This window comes from Carcharhinus amblyrhynchos, chromosome 3 (assembly GCF_965287045.1).
Source record: "Carcharhinus amblyrhynchos chromosome 3, sCarAmb.v2.hapA, whole genome shotgun sequence".
Classification (NCBI taxonomy): domain Eukaryota; kingdom Metazoa; phylum Chordata; class Chondrichthyes; order Carcharhiniformes; family Carcharhinidae; genus Carcharhinus; species Carcharhinus amblyrhynchos.
In genome coordinates, this window is record NC_137326.1 from 70,484,962 (window position 1) to 70,510,100 (window position 25,139).

A 25,139-nucleotide genomic window follows, 5' to 3' on the forward strand; every position below is an offset into this window, starting at 1 on the left:
ATTCAAAGCTGGACTGCTTCTAAACAACACATTAAACATGTTTGCTGATGGTTACTGACTATTTCTGAGCAGCTACAGGATGTATGTTACAACCCCAAGCATCTTTTACTTCTTTCTTCATTAATAAATCAAGACTTGAAATTATTAATGAGCAATCTGATCCTTGCAGCAAAATTTAACTGTTGACTAGTTCAATGTGCAAATTTTCTAGCTTTCTTGCATTCTATCTATCCCTCAAACCCCTTCCCAAACCTATTACTTTCTGCATATGCTCCAAAGAAACTGGGCTCATTTCATCCACGATTTCTGCCACTCAAACACACCCTTGCCCTTACCTTTCTTTTATTCATTCACGCAATGCAGGCATTGCTGACAATGTCAGCATTTATTATCCATCCCTAACTGCCCTCAAGATAGCAGTGAGCCACCTTCTTGAACCGCTGCAATTTACAATGCTATTAGGTGGAATTTTCTGTATTTTGATCCAGTGAGCATAAAGGAATGGCAATATATTGCCAAGTTAAGAAAAGTGTTCCCATGCGCCTGCTGTCCTCGTCGTTCTAAGTAGTAGAGGTTGCAGGGTTGGAAGGTGCTGTCGAAGGAGCCTTGTACACACTGCTGTCACTATGGGCCAGTGTGAGACTGAATAGGGCGCCAGTCAAGCGGGCTGCTCTGGATGGTGTGGAGCTTCTTGAATGTTGTTGGAGCTGAACTCATCCAGGCAAGCGGAGAATATTCCACCACACGCCAGACTTATGCCTTATAGATAGTGGACGAGCTTTAGGGAGTTAGGAGTTGACTCATTTGCGTTAAGAAGTTGTGATAAGATGTTTAGTCAGGAATGGCAGTGTTGCTAGGCTAATGTGCACATCAAAAATCTCAGTCAGTCAATCTGTCTCTTCCAAGTCCCATTTATTAGATTCCTTAACTTTCATTTTATCACAACTTAGGTCTGAGAGAGATAAAAGATGGGAAGTTGAGAAAAAGGTAGGAAGAGGTAAGAGAAGGAATAGTTGGAAATTGAAGGAGATTCCACCTGTGAATAAAATGGAAGGTGCTGAAGGTACAATGGATAAGAATAAGTTTAGATTCTCTCATTGTAATGAGCTGGGCCATACCAAGTCAGTGTGTTAGTAATTAGTGTGCAAAACCAGTTGGAATTGTGGGAGTTAAGAAACGGAATATTAATTCAGTTTATGGAACAAGAAAAGCCAGCAGGGTTTGTTCACCAAGAGAAACAATCAGACTAGATGAGACTGTAAAAGTGTACGATCTCAGGGTCAGAGTGAATGGCAGGTACCCAATGTGTTTAAGGACTTTGTTTATGAGGGGCAAGTCTTTTCATGTTTACAAAGTGAGTAAAGATGTTAAAATTTTAAGAGATATTGTAATAAGTCTATCATTAATGTTGTGGGATAAGGATTTTTGTTATCCAGAAGGAATTTTGAAGGAGGTTTTAGTAAGTGGTGTTCATGGAGAAGCTCGAAGAATTCCTCTGGCTAAAGTAAACTTGAGGAGTAGTTTGCAGACAAGTGAATTGATTGCACAAATGGTGGAAAAACTGTCTATTGCAGGGGTTCAATTTATTTTAGGGAATGATATATCTACAGAAGGATGACAGATAGAGGATCCTGGGTTGTTTCCTGAATGTATGGTTGTGAGGTCACAAGCATAAAAGAAGAAACAGGAGAAAGAGTCTGGAACACAGGATAAGGGAAGTGAGATACAATTAGCTGACATTATCTTTAGTGAACTGGGTTCAAAGTGAAAGTAACAGTGAAGGTCTGGTAACTAACCAGCCCTTCTGCTTTAAACCCTGCAGAGGTTCAGGTGGCACAGGTAAGAATTTTCCCCATAAATCAAGACCACAGTTCATCTCAATGTTAACAACTCAGCAGATAATCTAATGTTCCCTCACCACATTCAGATACAAAATACCATTCCTGACTAAACATCTTATTAAACTCTTAAAACAAGCTGAGGTGTCCCAAAAATATTTTTTACACATAGGAACAACATATCAAGGAGACAGGGGAAGAAATAAAAGATATAAAGTTCGCTCCATGGAGGGATTCTGGTTTGAAAGTGTGAGGTTACGCACTTTGGTAGAAAGAATAGAGGAAAGAAAATTGACTATTTTCTAAATGTGGAAAGGCTTCAGAATTCTGCAGCAAAGGAACTTGGGAGTCCTGGTTCAGGACTCTCTTAAGATTAACATGCAAGTTCAGTTGGCAGTTAGGAAGGCAAATTCAGTGTTAGCATTCATTTCTAGAGGACTAGAATACAACAGCAGGGATGTATTACTAAGGCTGTATAAGGCTCTGGTCAGACCCTTTTTGGAATACTGTGAGCGGTTTCAGGCCCCATATCCAAGGGGCAATGTGCTGGCCTTGGAGAGAGTCCAGAGGAGGTCACAGGAATAATTCCAGGAATGAAGGATTTGTCATATGAGAGCGGTTGAGGAGTCTGGGTTTATACTTGGAGTTCAGAAGGATGAGGGGAAATCGAGCTGAAACTTACAGAATACTGAGAGGCCTAGATAAAGTGGACGTGGGGAGGATGATTCCACTTGTGGGAATAGCTAAAACTTGACAGCACAACCTCAGTGAAGGAATGCTCCTTTACAGAGCAGAGAAGGAACTTCTTCAGCCAAAAGGGGTGAATCTGTGGAACTCATTGCCACAGAGGGCTGTGGAGGCCAGATCATTAAGTGCCACTGAGACAGAGTTAGATAGGTTCTTGATCAATAAGGAGATAAAGTGTTACGAGGAAAAGGCAGGAGAGTTGGGATGAGAATCATGACAACCATGATTGAATGGCTGAGCAGACTCGATGGTCCAAATGGCCTTATTCTGCTGCTCCTATATCTTATGGTCTAATGCCGCCATGGATCCGATTAATGTCTCATCTCCTGGCAGGGGTGCAATCTACAGTCGGATGTAACTTGGTTTCTAATCACCTACGAAAAGCACAAAAGAGCTCTGTGACAGCAACGTATTGACCTCACGGAGCAAAAATCAGAAGGTTAGGGCTTTGGCTCAAGAGGGTGAAGCTGTTTTGCAAATGGTGTGAAAACCAGAACGTATACATACAAACAATTTTCCTTTTCTGCATTCTATAAAGTGAGGTTCTTTTCTGTGCGAGTGAGAGGCACAATTTCTTTAAGGTTATGTGGCAAGGGAAATGTATGGTCTGTTTGGATATATATAGTGATAGCAAGTTGTATTAAAGTGGTGGGGGAGGACACAGTCTGGTATGGAAATGAAGGGTGCTCACACACAGCAAGACGACAACGGTGGAAGATACTTGTGAGAGTTTCAGTCTCAGTAGACTGAAGGCCTTCATAAAGGCAACTGTGGGATCATCATTTTGTAATCCAAGTTTTTGTCAGGGAATATCCTGATTTTGTGAAAAGGAATCCTGTTTAAAACATAAACTGCTGGTCCTAAGATCGCAAAGGTCAAAACTTTCTAAATATTAAGCCAAAACCAATCCCACTTAAGAGACTTTGATCACGTAATCGCAGGCTCCCAATTGGCTCAGGAGACAACGAGATCCACAAGGAAACAGTAGAGCCAATTGGAAGGCAGTTCATACATCATATTATATTGTGGCCAAGAGGCTAACAGCCTGAGCAACTAGTCCTGTCACAGAATTGAACAATCTAAACAGTAGTCAACAGCCTCTGCAGTCAGGGCAAGTTTAAAACATAGGCACAGGTCAGAGGCGAGCAAGGACAAGCCTAGACTTGCCCTGGAAGCTGGAACCAGAGGTGCTCAGCCCTGACCAAACAAAAAGTATTTGTGTATTCCTCAGTTTCGCCAGATTTTCTGGCACATCGGATTCCTGCCATTACTTAATAAGGAATGGAGCTACGTGCACCCCATGCACACGAGGATGGATATCTAGGGGGCTCTGCCCTTCTCCATATACAGAATTGATAACCAATTGGGTGCTGTAATCCCTGTCTAGTGACCTCATTGGCTAATAGCCAGAAAAACATCCAGAAAGGTGCAAAGAGGGAGACAAGAGGAGACACTTGTCGGCCAACTCCAGCGAAGATTCGGCCTACAGCGAAGACTAAGCAGAGATGCAGTGATGATGGGAGAGGGTGTGTGAGACCAACCTTTGTGCAAAAGACCCTGAGTTCAAAGGCAAGAAAGGGCAGGGCTCAGCAAATTGGACCTGGTAGCTCAGTCAAGTTCATTGGCATGGGTAGTATCAGAAATCTCAGACAGATAGTGTAAAGTATAAGCCAATCTGGGAGTTGAGTTGTTTTCGAATAGAGTTTGAATGACAACAAATTGTCAACAAAATTTGGGTTGATCCGCAAGACCGAGTCGAGTCCTTTGTCCATCTCATGTGTAAGGGCACCTGGGTAAAGTGTTTTAATATGAGCTGGTCAAATTCTCTGCCCGTTTCCAGACAACATTTGGCATCCCTGGGTAGACTTTGTAAAGAAGTAACCAATAAATTGCTTCAAAGTCAAACCCTACTGGCCTCGTATTCCCCAAAATCCAGCCTGAGCCTGAATAAAGAGGGCAGTCAAAGAACAAAGAAAATTTCAGGACGGGAACAGGCCCTTCGGCCCTCCAAGCCTGCACCGACCCATGCTGCCCAACTGAACTAAAATCTCTCACCCTTCTGGGCACCATATCCCTCTATTCCCATCATCATGTATTTGTTAAGACGCCCCTTAAAAATCGCTATCACATCTGCTTCCATTACTTCCCTTGACACCCACCAACCTGTGTGTAAAAAAACTGACCTCGTATACATCCTTTAAACCTTGCCTCTCACACCTTGCTCTATATACAAGCCTTGGGATTTTCCTTAATCCTGCTGACCAATGACTTTTCATGATCCCTTTTAGTCCTCCTTACACCTTGCTTAATTTTCTTTCTACTTTCCTTGTATTCCACACTAGCTTCATGTGTTCCCAGCCCCCTAGCTTTGACAAATGCATCCTTTTTCTCTTTGACTATATCTTTCGTTATCCAAGGTTCCCAAAGCTTGCTATAGTTATCCTTCATCCTCACAGGAATGTTCCGGTCCTGAATTCCTATCAACGTACACGTGAAACCCTCCCAAGTGCCAGATGTTGATTTGCCCTGAAACATCTGCCCCCAATCTACATTTTTCAGTTCCTGCCTAATATTGTTGTAATTAGCCTTCCCCCAATTTAGCACCTTAACTTCAGGAGCACACTTATCTATCCATTAGCACCTTAAAGCTTACTGAATTATGGTCGCTGTTACCAAACTGCTCCCCTACTGAAACATCAACCGCCTGGCCAGGCTCATTCCCCAACACCATGTCCAGGACAGCACATTCCCTAGATGGGCTATCTACATACTGTTTCAAGAAGCCCTCCTGGATGATCCTTACAAACCCTGTCCCATCCCATTCCTAGCACAGAGTTTTGGTCAATATAGGGGAAGTTAAAATCTCCCACCAAAACAATCCTGTTACTTTTACATCTTGTCAAAATCTGCCTACATATCTGTTCCTCTATCCACTGGCTGTTGGGCTGCCTATAATAATCCCCCAACACTGTGACTACACCTTTCCTATTCCTGAGTTCTATTTATATTGCCTCGCTGTATCAGCCCTCTGAGGTGTCCTCCCACAGTACAACTGTGATATTCTCCTTAACCACTAATGCACCTCTATCCCAGCTGAAACATCTGCATCCTGGAGCGTTAAGCTGCCAATCCTGTCTTTTCCTTAACCAAGTCTCTGTAACAGCAACAACACCATACTTGCAAGTAGGAATCCAAGCTCTAAGTTCATCTGCCTTACCTGTTACACTTGTTGCACTGAAACAAATACACTTCAGTCCACCAGACTCTCTGATCAGCAACTGCACCCTGCCTGTTCTTTCTTGGAGTCTTACTGGCCCGACTCTCTAGTTTCCCTTCAATTAATTCACCTTTGGTTCCCACCCCTCTGCCAAACTAGTTTAAATCCTCCCGTGTGACACTAGCAAACCTCTTAGCCAGAATATTTATGTCCTTCCAGTTTAGATGCAACCTGTCCTTCTTGTACAAGTGCCACCTGCCCCAGAAGAGATCCAGATATCTGAAATCCTTCCTCCTACACCAACTGTTTGGCCATGTCTTGAGCTGTACCAACATCCTATTTCTAGCCTCACTGGCACGTGGCACAGGGAGTAATCCTGAGATTACAATCCTACAGCTCCTGCTTTTTAACTTCCTAAACTGCTGCTGCAGGACCTCATCACTCTTCCTACCTATGTCGTTAGTACTAATATGTACCCTGACCGCTGGCGGTTCACTCTCTCCCTTCAGAATGCTTTCTGCCCTTTCAGAGACATCCTGGACTCAGACACCAGAGAGGTAACATACCACCTTGGAGACTCTTCCATGTCGACAGAAGCACCTATAGAAACATAGAACAGTACAGCACAGTACAGACCCTTTGGTCCTTAATGTTGTGCCGAGCTACGTCCAATCCCAAGATCAAGCTATCCCACTCCCTATCATTCTGGTGTGCTCTATGTGCCTATCCAATAACCGCTTGAAAGTTCCTAAAGTGTCCGACTCCACTATTACAGCAGGCAGTGTATTCCACACCCCAACCACGCTGAGCGAAGAATCTACCTCGGACATCCCTCCTATATCTCCCACCTTATAGTTGTACCTATATCTATATTGCTACACCTGTATCTCCCACCTTATAGTTATGCCCCCTAGTAACAGCTACTTCCACCCGAGGAAATAGTCTCTGCGTGTCCACTCTATCTATCCCCCTCATGAACTATCTATTAAGTCGCCTCTCATCCTTCTCCACTCTAAAGAGAAAAGCCCCAGCTCCCTCAACCTTTCCTCATAAAACCTATCCTCCAAACCAGGCAGCATCCTAGTAAATCTCCTCCTGCACTCTCTCAAATGTTTCCAAATCCTTCTTATTGTGAAGTGACCAGAACTGAACATAATATTCCAAATGTGGTCTCACCAACGTCCGATATAGCTGCAGCATATCCCCCAGGTCTTAAACTCAAACCCCCGTTAATAAACGCTAACACACTATAAACCTTCTTCATGGCTCTATCCACTTGACTGGCAACCTTCAGAGATCAGTGGATATGAACACCAAGATCTCTCCGTTCCTCCACATTCCTCAGAGCCCTACCGTTGACCCTGTAATCTGCATTCAAGTTTGTCCTACCAAAATCAATCACCTCACACTTAGAGTTAATAGAACATAGAACATTACTGCGCAGAACAGGCCCTTCGGCCCACGATGTTGCGCCGACCAATTAAAAAGCAATGACCCTCTAACCTAAACCAATCCCTTTCCAGCCATAAACCAATCCACGGATCTCTTAAACGCCCCCAAACTAGGCGCATTTACAACTGCAGCAGGCAGGGCATTCCAATCCCTCACCACCCTCTGGGTAAAGAACCTACCCCTGACATCCATCCTATAACTACCACCCCTTAATTTAAAGCTATGCCCCCTCGTGCTAGCTTTCTCCATCCGAGGAAAAAGGCTATCACTGTCCACCCTATCTAAACCTCTAATCATCTTATATGTTTCAATAAGGTCCCCTCTTAGCCGCCTTCTTTCTAACAAAAACAACCCCAAATCCCTCAGTCTCTCCTCATAGGACCTCCCTTCCATACCAGGCAACATCCTGGTAAACCTCCTCTGCACCCTCTCCAATGCCTCCACATCCTTCCTATAATGTGGGGACCAGAACTGTACACAATACTCCAAGTGCGGACACACCAGAGTTTTGTACAGTTGCAACATGACGCTGCGGCTCCTAAATTCAATCCCCCTACCAATAAATGCCAAGACACCGTATGCCTTCCTAACTACCTTATCTACTTGATTCCCAACTTTCAGGGATCTATGTACACATACACCTAGATCCCTCTGTTCATCAATACTATTCAGAGTCCTACCGTTAGCCCTATACTCTACACATCTGTTATTCCTGCCAAAGTGAATTACCTCACACTTTTCCACATTAAACTCCATCCGCCACCTCTCGGCCCAGCTCTGCAATTTGTCCAAGTCTCTCTGTAAACTATGACACCCCTCCTCACTATCTACCACACCTCCGACTTTGGTGTCATCAGCAAATTTACTAATCCACCCAACTATACCCTCATCCAGATCATTTATAAAAATTACAAACAGCAGTGGCCCCAAAACAGATCCCTGAGGCACACCACTTGTAACCGAACTCCATGACGAATACTTACCATCAACCACCACCCTCTGTCTCCTATCTGCTAGCCAATTCCTGATCCAATTAACTAAATCACCCTCAATCCCATACATCTGCATTTTCTGCAGAAACCTTTCATGGTGAACCTTATCAAACGCCTTACTAAAGTCCATATATACCACGTCAACTGCCTTACCCCCATCCACCTCTTTGGTTAAACTCCATCTGCCACGTTTCGGCCTAGCTCTGCATCCCATCAATGTCTTTCTGCAGCCTGTAAGAGCCCTCCACTTCATCCACTGCTCCACCAATCTTGATGTCATCAGCAAATTTACTGACCCACCCTTCAGCCCACTTTTCCAAGTCATTGATAAAAATCACAAATGGCAGAGGACCCAACACTGACACTGTGGTACACCACTGGTAACCGGCCTCCAGTCTGAAAATTTTCCCTCCACCACCACCCTCTGTCTTCTATGATACAGCCAGTTACTTATCCAATCGGCTAAATTTCCTTCTATCCCACACCTCCTTACCTTCATGAGCCTACCACGGGGAATCTTATCAAACGCCTTACTAATATCCACATATACGACATCAACTGCTCTACCTTCGTCCACACACTCAGTTACCTCCTCAAAGAATTCAATCAAATTTGTACCCCTAACTATAGAGTCCCCTATAACTATTGCTCTTTGTCCCTCCCTGCTTAACAGGGCCAGCCATGGTGCCACTGCTCTGGTTGCCGTTGCTGTTATCCCCCGAATGGATGTTTTCTATGGCAGGGCAATTGCCCACAGGAAGTTAGAATTTCCCAATGCAATCTGAAGAATTATCATATTGGACACAAAATGTAAACTCTGTTTCTTTCCCCAGACCTGCTGAGTTTTTCCAGAACTCTGTTTTAATCTAGATTTCCAGCATCCACAGTACTCTACCTTTTATTTTAGTTGGTAGGCTTTTGGGTGAATCAGTCCCACTCAGTGCAATGCTCACTGCATTTATTCTAATCAGACATGTATTAACACACAGATAAATGTAGAGTTAGCTATTAACTGTGAATCAGCATATCAGACCAATTTATTACAGCAAATATCTCTGATCTCACTGTGCATGCAGCATCCAGGTTATCTGACTCTGAACTTGCAGCAGATCTTCCACAGGGTGCAACCTGTGAGTCAGGTTAGAGATTCTAGGTCAACCCGACTGGGGAATACAAATGGAATTCAATTCCCTTTTTAAAGTCATACCTCATTTTCATACAATATGTCTTATGAAAAGAAATTGAGCAGTTTAGGCCTAAAACTCACTGGAGTTTAAAAAGATGAGAGATAATTGAGCTATATAAAATGCTCAAGAGGATTGACAGGGTAGAATGAGAGGCCATGGTTTTAGGCAGAGGGGTGGCAGAGTTAAAACAGAAACAAGGAGGAAGTACTTCACTCAAAGGGTCATGAGTTTGTGGAATTCTTTACCCCAGAGTGCAGTGGACACTGGAACATTAAACAAATTTGAGGACAGAGATAGGTTTTAATTAGTAGCTGGATGAAGGATTATGGGGAGTAGACAGGAAGGTGGAGATGAGGTCAAGATGAGATCAGCCATGATCATATTGAATGGCGGAGCAGGCTTGAGGGGCTGAATTGCCTACTCCTGCTCCTAGTAGTTATGTTTTTTTACTGAACAGCAAAACTTCTGACAAGAAGTAGAGTTGACAAGGTCATCAAAATTTCTCTGCAGTACAATGGAGAAAGGGTCTATGAACAAACTGGGGCACTTAGGAGACAATAAGTGCAGCCATGATGCAACATTGCAGCTATAACAAAAACTTAATGATACACAAGAGAAACGTGGAAAGGAAATATCCCAGCTGTAAACCTGTCAGGAGACTGGGGCTGAGAAAAGTAGGATGGCTGAATGTTATTAATGAATCAGAGACTAAAAAGGTTTTAATGATGGTGTCAACCTGCTTTGAATAATTAAAAAGAGACCTATTGCCACTTTGGGAATATATTATAGACCCATTAACACAAAAAGAGAAATGAGAGAGGTTTGCAAATCAGTTTTAAATATGATGCACATTTAACCATTTTAAAAGCACTAAACTGTTCTGCTGAAGCTATCAGGCCAATTTCATTTCTCTGCTCTTTTTGATACCTTTTTCTCTTTTCCAAATACATATCCAATTAAAAGACATACACACAAGTTGCTGTCTCACCTTTGAAGACTTGTTTTTAATCCAAGTTAGTCCACATGTGAAGAGAGCAGTAGTATTTGTGATAGGAGGCTACAAATCTCTGAGCTACACGGCCAACAAGGACTACAATAGTTATAGGCTTCTCAATCACAAAATACTTTTAAAGTCAAGGAACAGGCCTAACTCACATTCGGACTTCCATGCTTAAGCAGTGATGGCCTGATTTAAGTGCTACAGAAATCCAGACCTCTTGCTCTTCTTTCTCTCTCTATAGTGAGCTGCTTAATCCTGCCAACTGAGCCTTGACCTGTGCCAGCCAGAGACTAATTAGGAACTTTTGTTATTTCTGCATGTTCCAGAGTGGCTCGTGGATATTGCTGTTTCATAGGTCTAGAGGCATTTGGTCCATTAAGCCGAGGCAGCAGCTGTATTTGAAGTAAACTTGTCATTAATCATCTAACATTGGTACATCAGGATAAATAAGTGACTGAAGTTGAGAAACAGCGAACAACACGGGTAGTAGGTTTTTCCTCCATTCTTTCAGAACACTTCTGTTTTGTCTTTCTCAGAACGACTTATCTGGACAAGTCTAACCTCCAACCACCCCCACCATACCATGTTACAACGGGATTCTGAGATGCATTCTGCTTTTAACATGAGACTAACATCTTGGAAGATAGTTGTTAAAAATCACAACTTAAATACAAGTTCTTTCTTTTAAGCAAATCTTCCAATAACAACCTGCACTTTTCTTTTGCGCATCCATCTCATATTTTCTCATTCTTCATTCCAACACCCAAGACACAAACAAACAATCACTGGATTGAGCTTCTGGATGCCTTTTCCTCCAACCAACATCTACGGGGCTATTGTCAATGTTGGCACCATCGTTCACACCTCTATTCTCCCTATCTGAGCTTTGACAGGAACTGAGAGTCCCATCAATCCCTTCAGCTCTGCCTTTACCACCTTTGGCCCCAGCACAAAGCACATCTTCACTTCTATTTTCCATTTTGTGGATGTTTGGGCCCCAGTGGATACCCAAGCCCATTACCATTCAGCTGCTCTTTCTCATGTAATGGCAACACTTGTGATTCACCTCAATCTAACACTGCAGCCCAGGTCCTAAAACACATTTTCCATGCAAGATCTCAATTCCATCAATGCAAAGCTTCATCTACAGTGATGAAGGTGCAATCGCAGGGGGCAGATGCCAACTGGAGTCAGGTGCGTCACTTCAGGACACAGAATACAGATCGGAGGTACAGAGCTTCTGAGAGCCCAGGTTAGCTATTTAAAACACCTCTTTCAATTTTTTAAAGCTTCATCCTACTTTGTGTTTAATATTAGAGTCTCTAGACCTTACCTACAACCTCCATCTCCAACTCCACATTCTCAATGCCAACCAAGGAGCCCACACTCCACGGCCTCTTTATAGTCCTTATGCCAACTCATGCCAACCCTTCTTGGAGAGGAAATAGAGTAACCCCCTCAGACAAAAATGTGATCTGTCAGAAATGGTCTGAACTTCTGAATTTGGGGTCCGTTTGCCATTTTGTATATGCTGCAGGGTCTCCATGGTTTTGCAAAAATCTAGTCCCAAGTTTTTCAGGCTCACACACAGCCCAAAATAGGTGGAGAAATCAGAGCCACCAAATTGGATGGAGCTGAGAATGATCAGTAAGGATAGGCAATAACACCTCCTCCAAGATTGTCCTCAACATTGGTACCCTACAAGGCTGTGTTCTCAGCCCCCTACTATACTCCTTATACACCTATGACTGTGTGGCCAAATTCCCTCCAGCTAGATTTTCAAATTTGCTGATGATGCCATCGTAGTGGGTCAAATCTCAAACACTGACAGATCAGAGTACAGGAACGAGATAGAGAATCTGGTGAACTGGAGCAGTGACAATAATCTCTCCCTCAATGTCAACAAGACGATGGAGATTGTCATCAATTTCAGGAGGCATAGAGGAAAACATGCCCCTATGTCAATGGGGATGAAGTGGAAAGGGTTGAGAGCTTCAAGTTTTTAGATGTCCAGATAACCATCAACCTACCCTAGTCCTCCCATGCTGACACTAATTAAGAAAGCCCACAAACGCCTCTACTTTCTCAGAAGACAAAGAAAATTTGGCATATCAGCTACAACTCTCGCCAACTTTTACAGATGCACCATAGAAAGTATTCTTTCTGGTTGAACCAGGGCTTGGTATAGATCCTTGCTCTGCCCAAGACCACATGGAACTACAAAAGGTCATGAATGTAGCCCAATCCATCACACAAATCAGCCTCCCATCCATTGACTCTATCTACACTTCCCGCTGCCTCGATAAAGCAGCCAGGATAATTAAGCCCCCCCCCATGCACCCTGGGCATTCTCTCTTCCACCTTCTTCCATTGGGAAGAAGATACAAAAAAGTCTGGAGGTCACATACCAACCAAATCAAGAACAGCTTCTTCCCTGCTGCCATCAGACTTTTGAATGGACCTACCCTGCATTAAGTTCATTTTTCTCTACACCCTAGCTATGACTGTAACATTACATGCTGCACAATCTTGTTTCCTTCTCTATGAATGGTGTGCTTTGTCTGTGTAGCATGCAAGAAACAATACTTTTCACTGTATGCTAATGCATGTGACAATAATAAATCAAATCAAATGTTTGCCTCTTCTAAGCATGTCTAAGCACCAACCCCCATAACACACACTATCATTTCAATCACCTGAGTTGACACTAGCTAACAACCCGTCACATCACACAGGACACTCAGCAACAATCTGAAAATACATTTCACTCAATGTTTCAACCATCTGAATTTTATAGTTTACTCCTTCTAAAATTTCCACCTTGTAACCTTGCTAGACTGCTACCTCATGGCCAAGAAAAAACATGCACAAGAAGCAAAAGCTCATTGTTTCGCTGAGGAAATGGCTGTTTACAGCAGAGTGCATTCTAAAACCACACAAGCTGTACTTTTTAAAACAGTGAAGATTAGTCAACAGAGTAAAGGGATATTTAACCCTGAGGAGGAGCTCCAGTCAGGCAGAGATCTATGTCACAGCAGTATTCAAGTGGTCACTCCTGGGTGCCAATCAAGGATGTCCCAATATTTCTGGCTCTACTCCACATCCCTGGGTGCTGACACAGCAAATCAAAGGACAGCGTACAATGCAGGCCGAACTTGCTGTTGAAACGTCAAACACAAATAAAAGAGCCAACAGTTTCCAGAACGAGTCAGAAATACGGTTTCTGGGGCACACATTCAGGAGCAGCGGGCATCTCAACAGTTTCTGGGACAGATCAGCAACTTGGGGAGATGAGGGCCACTAGTATGTTAATCCCAAATCATTTCCATAAAGCCAGACACACATAGCACGCTGAAGACAAATTCATCTAGAAAGCAGTGGAGGATTAATGATTGCTTATGTCAGGCTATTTGAAACATTTAACATACTAGCGCCAAATTCCAGCAAAAAAAAACCTTCGTCAAAGCACATTGGAAAGATCTAGAATCTTTCTCTCCAAAAACAGCTCAGGTTCAAGCTCTGCAGCAGACTGACAATTTTCACATATGGAAAATATGACAAAACTCTTCAGGAAAAGAACCTGGCCCAACTGTAAAATCTGCATCAATTCATAAAAAAATCACTGGCAAGACCAAATTTGTTGCATCATGGTGTCTTATTGAGTTTAAATTTATTTTTATTGCAATAGTTTCCTGCATTGCAATTCAGCTCAATTTTCTGCAAGACAGCAAAGCTCTGTGGTCTTGTTTCTTGTTGGCCTTCTCCTTCATCTCTTCTCGTCACTTTCACATGGGGATGAAATTCCAGACCAAAGGACGGAAAGGGGAGTTGAGAAAATTCCACATCCTCCTCCTCTGACTGAGGAGGATGTGAGTGAGATGAAGAGAATGAGGCCTGTAAGGTGGGTAGGGGCGGGAGGGGGCAGGATGGAAAGGGGCTGGAGCCATGTGCATTCCCTTGGCAAACAATTATCTATATAAAACTTTCATTAGGCAAACAATTCTCAGAACATCACTGTATAAAATTTCCCATGAAATATTTGTTAAGTAGAACCTATTACTTCCACAAGAGCCAGTGTTGTCTGCCATGGAATAGAATCGTAAAATCCCTACAGTGCAGGAAGCCATCATTCAGCCCATCATGTCTGCATTGACAACAATTCCACTCAGGCCCTATCACTGTAACCCCACATATGTACCCTGTAATTCCCCTGATGCCAAGTGGCAATTTAGAATGGCCAATCAACCTAACCCGCACATCTTTGGAGTGTGGAAGGAAACCAAAGCACCGGAGGAAATCCACACAGACACAGGGAAAACATGCAAACTCCACATGGATAGAGTGTCATCTGAGGCCAGAAATGAACTGGTGTCTCTTGCACTGTGAGGGAGCTGTGCTGACCACTGTGCTACAGTGCCACCCCTCAGCTTCACTGGTCAAAAAAATGGTTTCCATTGTTACTAGAAATCAAAAGAGAAAGCGCCGGAAAATCTCAGCAGGTCTAGCAGCATCTGGAACAAGAGAAAAGAGCTGACGTTTTGAGTCCAGGTTACCCTGGACTCGAAGAGTTTTCAAAGCTGAAAGGCATGGAAAGAGAGAGATATTTATATTGCAGGGAGAATGAAAGATAAGTCATAGCCATAAGCCAGGGGAATGGATGTGAATGGTCAAACAGCAGGGAAACTGCAAACTGTGACAGATGGAGATGTTGGGGGAGGAGCAGGGGAAATAAAACAGAGGTAGAATGTGGAAAAGGGGAAGCAGGGGGAGAAAAGGGAAGGGAGAATGAAGCAGAGGGGGGAGAAAAATGAAGAAAGACAACAAAGAAATAAAAGTTAGAGAACAGTAAAAAATTAGAACAGTATAAAAACAAAAAAGGGGCCAAGGTGGGGTGGGGTAGAGCAAATCATCTTGAATTCGATGTTGAGACCAGAAGACTAAAGTGCCTGGCTGGAAGATGAGATGCTGTTCTCCAGATTGCGTTGAGCTTCATGGGAACATTGCAGCAAGCCAAGAACAGACACGTGGAACAGGATCATGTGTTAAAATGGCAAGCAACCGGAAGGTCAGGGTCCTGACTGTACACAGACTGAAGGAGCTGTTAGCCATTCACACCCTTTATTCTCTAGACAGCAAGTAGCACTTTTTTTCTCTAGTTTCTACGGCTATGACTAATCTTTCACTCCCTCCCTTGCAGTATAGATATGTTCCACTTTCAATGCTTTTTAGCTTTGACAAAGGGTCACCTGGACTTGAAACGTCAGCTCTTTTCTCTCCTTACAGATGCTGCAAAACTGGCTTAGATTTTCCAGAGTTTTTTTTTGTTTCAGATTCCAGCATCTGCAATAATTTGCTTTTATCCAGAATATTAAAAAGCCAGTTGTAAAAGCCACCTTCAAGTTTGGTATAAGATGCAGTACTAAGATTTCATGTCTTTCAGTGCACCAAAGCTAGAAACGTGAATATGCAATTCTCTGTATTTTTTTTTTATTTTTATTTGCCCTATTTGCATGCTTCAAAGTACTAAGTTCAAATACATCAAAACTTGCATTTTCTGGTCTGAGTGCATAACCAATTCAATGTGCGATCAAGCTACCTAGCTGCTATTTCTCCTTTAATTGCAACATCTTTCTATGATAAGAGAGAACGATTTATCAGGATACAAGTAACATTTTCTAGATGTAATTGTTCAGTCAAGGTTACTATAAAAGACCTATTCTGTTTAGTGTCTAAGCCTACATTTTTTAAATCTCCCAAAGCCTGACTCCCAATCTTAAATTCCTCTTTCATCTTACTTTTTACAAACTGCTTAAATTCCACAGAATTAAAAACTTAACCAGGTAATACCCATAACCCTTGATGTGTCATTCTACACAAATGCTTTCAGTCAGCCACCATAATTTCTCTACTACACTGCTTACCTCTTTAGATGGTTTCATCTAAGATGGTTTCAAAGTCACTTCAGTCTGAAATGTCTCATCCTACAGAAATGCGGCTTATGTCCATCGACCTGCATTCTCATGAATCTGTGGCCAGAGCTGAGAAAACATACAGGGATACTTCTCCCTCCACCTTGGGGGCAGTCCACCCTAACAAATTGATCTCCAAATCATTCTTTAAAACCCCACGCCATGCGTCTCTCTATATATAGCCTTACAATTCACAACTGGGAGGACATTTTCCATTCATATCCACTTAAGTCCTGAAATTCCCTCCCCCCCAATCCGGTACTTAAGAACAAACACCAGTTCTCTCCAACTCTTCTCCTTTTGCTCTTCTTATTAATCTTCTAATTTGGTGACAGTCACCAAAATCCTTCCAGTCATAAGGAGCTTCTAATATTAGTAGAGTTTCTAGATTGCTCAATAGAATAAGGACCGCAGAACAATCGAGACAAGTTCTGGCCTGATCTGCCCTTCTGCATCTTTCTGGAAGCCTGCAGTATTTCTCCCTTTCATAATCAGAGACTCTATTGCTGGTACATGAGTCACTCCCAGATTCACTATGAGAACTCCTAATTTTTTACTCACACACAGACAATAGTCATATTTCCCCATTCAATGGGACCTTCAAGAAGAGCTGCAAAGTCAGAGGTGCCAATTTTCAGGTGAGAGGTTAAACTGAGGCCCTGTCTGCTCTCACAGATGGACATACAAGATCTTGCAAAATAGAATGGATAGTTCTTTTCAGTGGACAGGTTAATCTATATCCCTCAAACAACATTACAAAACATTACATGGTATTATCACACTTCTGTAGGGTCTTGCTGTGTGAAAATTGATTGCCAAAATGTCTACATTACCACAATTACTACACTTCATAAGTACAGTGAAGGGATGGTGATATATTTCCAAGTCAAGATAGTGAATGACTTGGAGGAGAACTTCCAAGTAGTGGTGGCCCAGGTATCTGCTGCCTTTGTCCTTCTAGGACATAGTAGTTGTGGGTTTTGAAGGTATTGTCTCAGGAGCTATGATGAGTTTTTGCAATGCATCTTATAGACAGTACACATATCTGTCACTGCGTATTGGTGGTGGAGGAATAGAATGTTTGTGGAAAGAATAGCAATCTGTTTTGTCCTGGATGGTGTTGAGCTTCTTGAGTGTTATCAGAACTGGCCCACAGTGTCTCATGGATGTCCAGTCTTGAATTGCTAGATTTGTTTGGATTGGCAGATGGTGACTAGTGGAGTGCCTCAGGGGTCAGTGCTGGGGCCTCAGCTATTTACCATTTATATAGATGATCTGGAGGAGGGAACCGAGTGTAGGGTGTCAGAATTTGCTGATGACACCAAGATTGGAGGAAAGGCAAATTGTGCGGAGGGTGTGGAGAGTCTGCAGAAGGATCTAGATAGGCTGGGCGAATGGGCCAGGAAATGGCAAATGGAATTTAATGTTGGCAAGTGCGAGGTGGTCCACTTTGGTAGGAATAATGGTAGGAAGGATTATCACTTACGTGGCAAAAAACTGAAGCAGGCGACGGTGCAGAGGGACCTCGGGGTCCTTGTGCATGAGTTGCAAAAACCCAGCTTGCAGGTGCAGCAGGTGGTCAGGAAGGCGAATGGGATGCTGGCCTTCATAGCGAGGGGGATTGAGTATAAAAGTAGGGAGGTCTTGCTGCGGCTGTATAGGGCATTGGTGAGGCCGCAGCTGGAGTACTGTGTGCAGTTTTGGGTGCCGTACTTACGCAAGGATATTTTGGCCTTGGAGGGAGTGCAGAGGAGGTTTACTAGGCTGATGCCGGAGTTGAGGGGGTTGAGCTATGAGGAGAGGCTGAATGAACTAGGCTTGTACTCGTTAGAGTTTAGAAGAATGAGGGGAGATCTCATTGAGACGTCTAAGATGATGAATGGGATGGATAGGATAGAGGTGGAGAGACTCTTCCCGCTCAGAAAGAATAGGACTAGGGGGCACAGCCTCAAGATAAAGGGGAGGCAGTTTAGAACGGAGTTGAGGAGGAACTTCTTCACTCAAAGGGTGGTGAATCTCTGGAATTCTCTGCCCGTTGAAGTGGTGGAGGCTGCCTCACTAAATATTTTTAAGACGCAGGTTGATGGGTTTTTGATAAGAGAGGGGATTAAGGGTTATGGGGAGAGGGCGGGAATGTGGAACTGAGCCACGACAGATCAGCCATGATCTTATTGAATGGTGGGGCAGGCTCGAAGGGCTAGATGGCCTACTCCTGCTCCTATTTCTTATGTTCTTATGTTCTTATAGTGGCACACAACAAAATGGATGGTACTCTCAATGCAAAGTAGGAACTTCATCTCCACAAGGATTGTGTGGTTGTCACTCCGACAGGTACTGTTGTGGACAGCTGCATCTGTGGCAGGCAAGTTGGTGAGGATGTTGTCAAGTATGGTTTTTCCCTCTTGTTGGTTCCCTCAACTCTTGCTGCAGTCACAATCTAGCAATTATGTCCTTTAGGACCCAGTAAAAAGTCTGACAACACCAGGTTTTAGTCCAACCTATTTATTTGATAATATACTCACAAGCTTTCAGGGTTAGTGTTGTCAGACTTTTTACTGTGTTTACGCCAGTCCAACGCCAGCATACCCACATCATGACTTTAGGACCCAGCCAGCTTGGTCCACCATGTCAATAACATGTACAAAGAAAATGTTTCTGGATTTGTCCCACAGCTTTAAACCCATGGCTACTACTTCACTAATGTCATTGGAAGACTTACAAAGTGCATGGCAACATCCTCCAATACACTGCACATCTGTCCTTATTTTGCATTAATCTTTTCAATGACCTTGTATACTCATCAGCGACCACACCAGTATCTATTTCAATCTGTGACAAGGGTGAGTAAATTGTTTGTGTAACTTTCAGACAACGTGCTTCCTTTTCCTCAGATTCTTATCACCTGATGTCAGGTTAACAAAATAATTGTTAATACATTTACAATCAGAATACAATGTCCCAATTTGGGTCAACTGCAGATCCACTTTCTAAAAACAACTGCTTTGTCATGTTTCACGTCCACTTTTATTTATCTTGTCCTTTCATGGAATGCTTGCCGGCATCAAATCCTAAATTCTATATCTGTACTAATAGAGAGACTAACTCCAGCTACTCTGCATGGAATCACCAAAATGTGACCTCAACGTGCTGTCATCTCAAAACCTAAAACAAGTAGAACTTTCATGCTTTCTAGTTCTCATTGTGATTCTTACTACTGAATTATTCTAAATAACATTTTAACCAATCTGTCCCGCACACTAATAGAAACATAGAAGATAGGAGCAGGAGAAAGTCTGTTCCGCCATTCATCACGATCATGGCTGATCATCCGACTTAATAGCCTAATCCTGCTTTCTTCGCATAACCTTTGATCCCATTCCCCCCCAAGTTCTTTGTCGAGCTGCCTCTTGAATACATTCAATGTTTTGGCATCAACTGCTTCCTGTGGTAATGAATTCCACAGGCTCACCACTCTTTGGGTGAAGAAATGTCTCCTCATCTCCATCCTAAATGGTCTACCCCAAATCATCAGACTGTGACCCCTGGTTCTGGACACTCTTGCCATCAGGAATATCCTTCCTACCATATCTAGTCCTGTTAGGATGTTATAAGTCTCTGAGGTCCTCCTCATTCATCTGAACTTCAGCAAAAACAATCCTAACCGACTCAATCTCTCCTCATACAGCAGTCCCGCCATCCCCCACATAAGCCTGGTGAACCTTTGCTACACTCCCCTGAGAGCAAGAACATCTTTCCACAGAAAAGGAGACCAAAACTGCATACAATACTATAGATGTGGCCTCACCAAGGCCCTACATAATTGCAATAACTCATCCTTGCTCCTATACTCGAAACCTCTTGCACTGAAGGCCAATATATGATTTGCCTTTCTTACTGCCTGCTACATCTGCATGCTTACCTTCAGCAACTGATGCACAAGGACACCCAGGTCCTGCTGTACACTCCCTTCTCCCAATTTACAGCCATTCGGGTAGCAATACACCTTGTTTTTGTTTCCAAAGGGAATAACCTAATTTATCCAAATTATACTGCATCTGGCGTTGATTTGCCCACTCATCCAACCTGTCCAGATCATGCTGAAGGATTTCTGCATTCTCCTCAGTTTATCTTCCCACCCAACTTGGTATCATCTGCCAACTTTGAGATGTTACATTTTGTTCCCTCATCCAAATCATTAGTACATATTGTGCATAACTGGGGTCCCAGCACTGAGTGGGAGGGTGAACTGAGGAGAATGCAGAAATCCTTCAGCATGACCTGGACAGGTTGGATGAGTGGGCAAATCAATGCCAGTATTATTGCATTCCACCAGTTACTGCCTGCCAATTTAAAAAGGACCCATTAATTCCTACTCTGTTTCCTCTCTGCCAGTTTTCTATCCATCTCAACACACATCCCCCAATCCCATGTGCTTTAATCTTGCATGATAATCTCTTATGTGGAACTTTGTCAAAGCTTTCTGAAATTCCAAATATATCATCAATTGGCTCCTCCTTGTCAACTTGTCAAAGAATCTAACCTACATTAAAGACAGACAATATATAATCATATAAACGTCAACTTTGTAATGAGGCAGCATGGTGGCATAGTGGTTAGCACTGCTACCTCACCTGGTTTCCATTCCTGGCTTGGATCACTGTCTCTGCAGAATTTGCACATTCTCATGGGTTTCCTCCAATTCCCTCTCAGTCCAAAAGATGTGCTGGTCAGGTGCACTAGCTATGCTAAATTCTCCCTCAGTGTACCTAAACAGACACCCAAGTGTGGCAACTAGGGGATTTTCACAGTATCCTCTTCCAGTATTAATGTAAGCACATTTGTGACTAATAAATAGACTTTAAAGGATCTAGAGTGCACTGCCTCAGTGTGTGGTGGAAGCAGATTGCTTTGCAAAACGGAACTGGATAATTATATGCAGAGGAAATAATATCAGGATAGGATAAATGGTGGAGAGTGGGCCTAGCTAAGTTATTATTTAAAACCTAGCATGAACATGATGGGTCAAGTGTTCTTCTCCTATGCTGTAATCAATCTGTAATTTTACAAACATTTAGGAAACATTCTATTACTGTTATTCACACCTCATTGATGTTGGGCAAAAAGAGAATCACTTGTTACAGAATACTCACATTATCTACATTGCTGGTTAAGTTTCAGTTAATGGTGAATCCAATACTGTTGATGGTATTGCTTTCGACAACAGTAAATTGCCACCATTTGATAGCAAAGTCCAAGGTACTTGTTTCGACCAGTAAAGATGCTCGTGGATAATTAGATCTACAGGTTATGAAATCATACAACTTTGGGTCACTAAATTAGAATTAAGGGACCGTTGTTTAAAGTAAGGGGCCTCCCATTTAAAATGGAGATCAACTCTTTACCTGAAAAGGTGGTGGGAGCAGAATCTTTGTATATTTAAGGCAGAGGTGAATAAAATCTTGAGCAGGAAGTGATAGGTTATTGGGGGTAGGCAGGATTCTGATTTCACAGATTTGTTATGATGCAAAAGGTCATGTGGCCCATCATGTCTGCAATAGCTCTGGAGCATACTGAGGTGTACCACAGATAATTTGATTTCAGGACCTGGAAAGGTTGTGGAATATTGCACTATTAAAAAGGTCCTTACCTCATCAAGTACAAGCCCTAACTTTCTGCAGCAACTTTAAGACAAAATGCAGCAGTTTCTTGAAATTCATAGGGCTAAATTCTGCATATTGTAGTGAGTCAGAACTCAAAATACAGCCATTTACGCTTCAGAAGTCTATACATTAACACCACTGTATAACATGACTTTATTCCAGCATATTCTGAGCCATTCTCAGGTCTCCAGCAATTATTTGTGTAAATTCCCCACTGGAATGTCATGACAGCAATTTCCTCAGTCTTTCAAAGTCAACGTTTTGATTTAAATTTCTTTTCGCATGTATTATTGTACAGTGAAAACTATTGTTTCTTACGTGCTATACATACAAAGCGTACCGTAGGTAGAAAAGGAAAAAGGGAGGGTACAGTAAGTAACGTTACAGTCATAGCTAGAGTGTGAAGATCACAGAGAACACTCCATCCCCCACAGGAAAATTTTGCTTTGCTTCCCCCATCCTCTCGTCTCTTAAAAAAAAAGGGACGTTGAAGCCATGATTGGGAGAACAAACTCGAGGGGTCAACTGGCCTTTTCCTGCTCCTATGTATTTAAGCTCTATCAACTTCAGCTACTACCATTCGGAGGGTTGCCACTGTTCCGGCAGGCCAAGAACGGGGAACCGAATCCTCCTTTCTTTTTAAGAAAAACTCATTTGCAAAGCACGTTGGGATGTTTTTCTCCTACATTAAAGAGAAGGGTCTGTGTAGGATCAGAAAATCATCAGCTCCGGCCTGTAGGGAGAGATTTAATGGGACATTTCTCAAGCATACACAGCCTGCGTCAGCGGCTCAATCCTCATGCACTTAGTCCCGGGCTGTTGTTACCTCCGGGGGTGGGTGGGAGCAGAGACGAGAGACCCTCTCGGTCGCAATTCACATCACCAGCCTTATCAACTCGTTTAAAGTGGTGGCAGGAACGGCAAGGCTGGCCATGGCATGTGGAAACTCTCAAGAGTCTTTCCTGCTGTAAAGTTGGTGGGAAAACGCAACAAAAAAAAATGCAACGTTTTGGGTTTTCACTAAACTCCGCAAACAGCAACTTTGAAATAAACAGAGGGGGGAAGGCGGGGGGATTAGAGGAAGGTTAGAATCAAATCAGTCTCTTACCTTTGTGAGCAGCCGAACCCATTGTCAAAGTTGGGGACACAGGAAAAGCGCCTGCACCGTTAGCAATGTTAGGTCGGGTTTAGCTGTTAGTTTATGGTTTAGGGGCGTGAGATCAGCGTTCACATTCACTGGGCGGTGTCATTGGGCAGTCTCTATCTAGCAGGCAGCCCCCTGCCGTTAGTGCCTGCAGCTTTCTCTTACACCATTAATCCACGCACTGATGCGACTAGCCTGAATGGAACACTAACTGCAGCGCGGAAACCCCTATCACGGGGTGAACCTGTTCTCAGTTTTAATTCCGTCTTCACTGAGCTCTGTTTCTTTTTAAATATCATGTGGAGATGCCGGCGCTGGACTGGGGTGAACACAGGAAGAAGTCTCACAACACCAGGTTAAAGTCCAACAGGTTTATTCATTAGCACAAACCACTAGCCTTCAGAGTGCTGCTCCTTCATCAGCTAAGTGGGAGTTCTATACACAAACAGGGCATATAAAGACACAAACTCAATTTACAAAATAATGGATGGAGTGTGAGTCTTTATGGGTAATCAAGTCTTAAAGGCACAGACAATGTGAGTGGAGAGAGCGTTAAGCACAGGTTAAAGAGATGTGTATTGTCTCCAGACAGGACAGTTAGTGAGATTTTGCAAACCCAGGCAAGTTGTGGGGGTTACAGATAGTGTGACATGAACCCAAGATCCCAGTTGAGGCCATCCTTATGTGTGTGGAACTTGGCTATCAGTCTGTGCGCAGTGACTCTGCATTGTCATGTATCGTGAAGGCCGCCATGGAGAATGTTTACCTGAAGATCAGAGGCCGAATGCCCACGACCACCAAAGTGTTCCCCAACAGGAAGAGAGCACTCTTGCCTGATGATTGTTGAGCAGTGTTCATTCATCCGTTGTCACAGCGTCTGTATGGTCTCCCCAATGTACCATGCCTCTTTCCTGCAGCATATTGGGTTGACAACATTGGCCGAGTTGCAAGTGTATGTAGCATGTATGTAGTGGGTAGTGTTCTCACGTGATTTGATGGCATGCGGCACATCTTGCAGAGGTTGCTGTGGCAGGGTTGTGTGATGTCTTGGTTACTGTTCTCCTGAAAGCTTAGTAGTTTGCTACGAACAATGGTCTGTTTGAGGTTGAGCGATTGTTTGGAGGCAAGAAGTGGGGGTGTGGGGATGGCCTTGGCGAGATGCTTGTCTTCATCAATGACATGTTGAAGACTCCGGAGAAGATGTCATAGCTTCTCCGCTCCAGGGAAGTACTGGACAGCGAAGAGTACTCTGTCCACCGTGTCCTGTGTTTGTCTTCCGAAGAGGTCAGTGTGGCTTTTTGCTGTGGCAGTTTCGTCAGAACTGTCGATCGATGAGTTGAGCCCCATATCCTGTTCTTCTGAGGGCATCTTTCAGCGTCTGGAGGTGTCTGTTGCGATCCTCCTCATCTGAGCAGATCCTGTAAATGGAGGGCTTGTCCATAGGGGATGGCTTCTTTAACGTGTTTAGAGTGGAAGCTGGAGAAGTGGAGCATCGTGAGGTTATCCATGGGCTTGTGGTACAGTGAAGTGCTGAGAACTTCTGGGAGAAGAAGTTCCTCCTCAACTCTGTTCTAAATTGACTCCCCCTTATTTTGAGGCTGTGCCCTCTCGTTCTTGTATCCATTCCAAATGGAAAGAATCTCTCTGTCTCTACCCTGTCTAGCCCCTTCACTATCTTACATGTCTCTATAAGATCTCCCCTCAGCCTTCTAAACTCCAATGAGTACAGGCCCAGTCTACTCAATCTCTCCTCATAAGCTAACCCTCTTATCTCGGGAATCAACCTGGTGAACCTTCTTTGCGCTCCCTCCAAAGCTAATAGATCCTTTCTTAAATAAGGGGGCTAAAATCGCACACAGTACTCTAGGTGCAGCTTGTACAATTGCAGCAAGACATCCCTGCTTTTATACTCCATCCCTCTCATGATAAAGGC

At 43.3% G+C, this 25,139-nt stretch overlaps 1 protein-coding gene across 1 annotated transcript in view; it reads right to left on the minus strand.

The window, feature by feature from the left end:
• The window catches only part of LOC145340572 (lactosylceramide 4-alpha-galactosyltransferase-like), a 70,502-nt gene extending 47,045 nt beyond the window's left edge, over positions 1–23,457 (minus strand). Inside the window, exon 1 of the mRNA XM_080185044.1 lies at positions 23,171–23,457. Coding sequence (XP_080041170.1) covers positions 23,171–23,192 — 22 coding nt within the window. The 5' untranslated portion in view covers positions 23,193–23,457. The remainder of the gene's footprint in view (positions 1–23,170) is intronic.
• Positions 23,458–25,139: the final 1,682 nt, after the last annotated feature.